The 3,019-nt window shown below is 56.9% G+C and overlaps 1 protein-coding gene across 1 annotated transcript in view; it reads right to left on the reverse strand.

The window, feature by feature from the left end:
- Window positions 1-2,279: 2,279 nt before the first annotated feature.
- EPHA10 (EPH receptor A10) overlaps window positions 2,280-3,019 on the reverse strand; it is a gene marked incomplete at its 5' end in the record, with an annotated part of 4,992 nt that continues 4,252 nt past the window's right edge. Inside the window, 2 exons of the mRNA XM_010143233.1 lie at window positions 2,280-2,394; window positions 2,921-2,986. Of these exons, the coding sequence (XP_010141535.1) occupies window positions 2,280-2,394; window positions 2,921-2,986 (181 nt within the window). The remainder of the gene's footprint in view (window positions 2,395-2,920; window positions 2,987-3,019) is intronic.

Genomic DNA, 3,019 nt, shown 5'->3' on the forward strand with positions numbered 1-3,019 from the left:
CGGTGCAGGGCAGAGAACTGATGAATCAGCATTAGCTAGCACCTTCCTGAGGCCGCTGGTTGGTGACGTTCAGGCAGAGAGTTCTGATCTCTGACACAACCAGGCTAAAGCACGTGAACAAAGTTAGTCTGGAGCGTTAGTCCTGGACCCAGCCTGGCTGAGCCAGAAGAGCCTGACGGCTGGTGAAAAGGGAACCACTGTGACCGAGGCTTTGCTAAGCGGGAGCTGGACCCCTACGGTGGCGTGTTCCGCAAAGGCAGCGGGCCCAGGACAACCACCAGCACACCCACGGCTGTGTCGCTCTGCTTGACCACGCAGCCGGAAGGGAAGAAGATGCCTGGGGAGCCAGTGCGGTGTCAGCCCCATGAGAGGCTGCCGTAGGGCCCAGCGCTCCATCACCGTTCAGATCCCCACCCTCTCGGCGCAGGCTGGCAGGAGAATCTGACTCAAACAGATTTCCAGCTGCACTGTGAACATCTCCCACAGCATCAGTCCCTTTGTAAATCTTTGCCTTTCATCATTAATAATTCACTTGCAATAGCTAAAGATGAGAATAAATCCCTACAAAACTCTGTACACGGCAAAGACCCATTTAATTAACTAACTTCAAGAAAACTTGTGTCATTAAGCAGATGCTATCTGTGTCCTCCGTCAGGGACCAGGCCCGCGTCAGCGGGAGCTGCCAGCACGCAAGGCAGCACTGCACCCCCTCTGCCACCGCAGGAACGGCCAGTGTGCCCTGGATTGCCGGGACCAGGATCTCAGGGATCCCGCAGACGCAATGGTCAGTCCTGCCCAAGCCCCAGTGCCTGGCCGGGGTGTCAGGTCCCTCCAGCACAGCCCCTGCTGCCACCTTGAACACCCAGCCCCAGGGAGTGCCCACTCCAGAGGCTGTGGGTGCTGCAGGGTGCACGGGCACTGTCCCCCTCTGGCACAGACCTCTGCCCAGCCCTTCACCTGCCCTGGCATGGCAGAGCGGGACACTCCAGCTGCTGTTCCCCTCCCTGCTCCTGTCCCACCACAGGGCAGCCGGAGGAGAAGAGTGGACAAGCACTCGCTGCAGCTGAGGTGGCCCTTCCAGTGGCCAGGGGCACGTGGCCAGAGCAGACACGGGAAGCATCTGCCCGGAGCACAGCCATGACCACTGTCTGGCTCCAATCCCATGCCCAGATTTTCATCCGTCTGACAGCAGGAAGTCCTCAGGCTCTGGCATCAGCCTGTGTTGTCGGTACGCAGCAATGTGCTGCATGCTTTGCTGCACAGCCCAGGGACAGCAGTCAGAGCCATCAGAGCTGCCCAGGAAGCCAGCGAAGGCAAGATGTGGGACACTTCACCTGCAAAACGGCAAGGTTGGAAGCAGGGAAGAGAGGCTGAAGTAGCAGCAGATGCTTCATCATCTGTCCTGCAGGGGTGGCAGGTCTGTGTGTGGGTGCTGCCAGCTGTTGCTCTGGTCTGTAATTCCCACCCCGCTGCTGGGTTGTGCAGTACAACAAGGGACCGGGACCTGCGTGAAAGGCAGCTGAGAGCATTAGCAGGGCAGCCCAAGGGCTCCACTGCTTGTCCTCTGAGCTATGGCTCTCTTCATCGAGCCTTTCCACTTCTTCCCCTGAAATTGTCTTGTCAAGAGAGCCTTAGAAACATTCAGCACCATTTGCTCTGCAATTTAGTGGAAAATATTTGGTTTTGTTCACCAACTGTGGCATCAAGACACAGTGCAGTAACTCTTGGAGCGGAAGGGATGCGGCTGAGAAAGAATTTCCTTCAGCACAGCAGATGGGGAAAGTCACCTTCCAGAAGTTGGGTGCGGGGTGTGAGCTGTGCTCTGGTCTCTAAAAATAAAAGCAACAAAACTCCTTATGGGGTTGCTAAAACATGTCAGCTTGTATAAAAATACCCATGGATCTCACCAGTAGGATGTGAGAGAGGAAAATGCTGTCAGCTCTGGATTAAGACAGTGCACAAATGTCCATCCACCCTGTTCACCTAATTACCATGTGAAACAGCATCGTTACAGTTTGACTCATCTTACAGAACAGTGCTGGGGAGCGCCGCATCCACCCAGGCACACCGCTGGCGTCCAGGAAGCCTTGCCTTCCCCGGCACGGGGGACGGGAAGCCCTGCTCTCTTGCCAGGTGGAATGACTTTTTGGCAGCAGCCCAGCGATTCCTTCACCCCACCCGAGACCGCGAGGTTTCAGAGTGGTGGTCCTGTGTGGGGCCAGCCTGCTGCCTCCTCCCTGGGAGCTGGGTCAGGGCTCTGCACCTCTGCAGGGGCTGCATCACACCTGCACGCCTCGGCCATGCATTTGGATCACCTGCGCCCGGAGTGTCTGGATCCCGCTCAGGATGGTCTTCTGGTGCTCCGCCAGCGTGATCCCCAGGCTGAGGACGTCTCTGCAAAACGAGCCCTGTGTCAGCTCTAACAGCAAAGTGCCCTGACAGCGACTGTTCCCAAGCAAAGGCAGCGCAGCTTTCAGCTATTAGGCTCCTGCAGACCTGCCCGAGGGAGAAGTCCCCAACCTGGTGTCCCAGCTGAAGTGATAGGGACCCTGACAGGGCATCAGGGTAACCTGTGCCCGCAGCACACCCACCCTGCCGCCCTGTGCTGTCAGCAGAACAGGTTATCAGCCTGGCGTTTGACCTGACGCTGCTTTCGGGGAGGGACAGGTGACACTACTCCTGTCAGAAACCAGAGGTTAAAGTCACCAACTCCAGGTTTAAATCTCAGGAAATCTCTTCAAAAAGCAGTAACTGAGGTGCACAATACATGCCGCCCACCTCACAACAGCGAGCTCTTACAGACCGTTCTGGAAGATCCATCCTCATGCTCAGTTATGCCTGACTGCAACTGAAAAGCAGAGCTCACTCAGGCTGCACCCAGCAGCACTGGGTTACAGAGCCACAAAGCCCGTTCACTTACTGGGCTGTCATCCTGGCCACCGACTCCAGGTAGCAGTAGCCCGCAGCGGTGAAGTTGTCTTTGTACCTGCCCATTTCTATCGCTTCACAGCAACCGCCC

This window comes from Buceros rhinoceros, unplaced genomic scaffold, assembly GCF_000710305.1.
Source record: "Buceros rhinoceros silvestris isolate BGI_N320 unplaced genomic scaffold, ASM71030v1 scaffold11419, whole genome shotgun sequence".
Lineage (NCBI taxonomy): Eukaryota > Metazoa > Chordata > Aves > Bucerotiformes > Bucerotidae > Buceros > Buceros rhinoceros.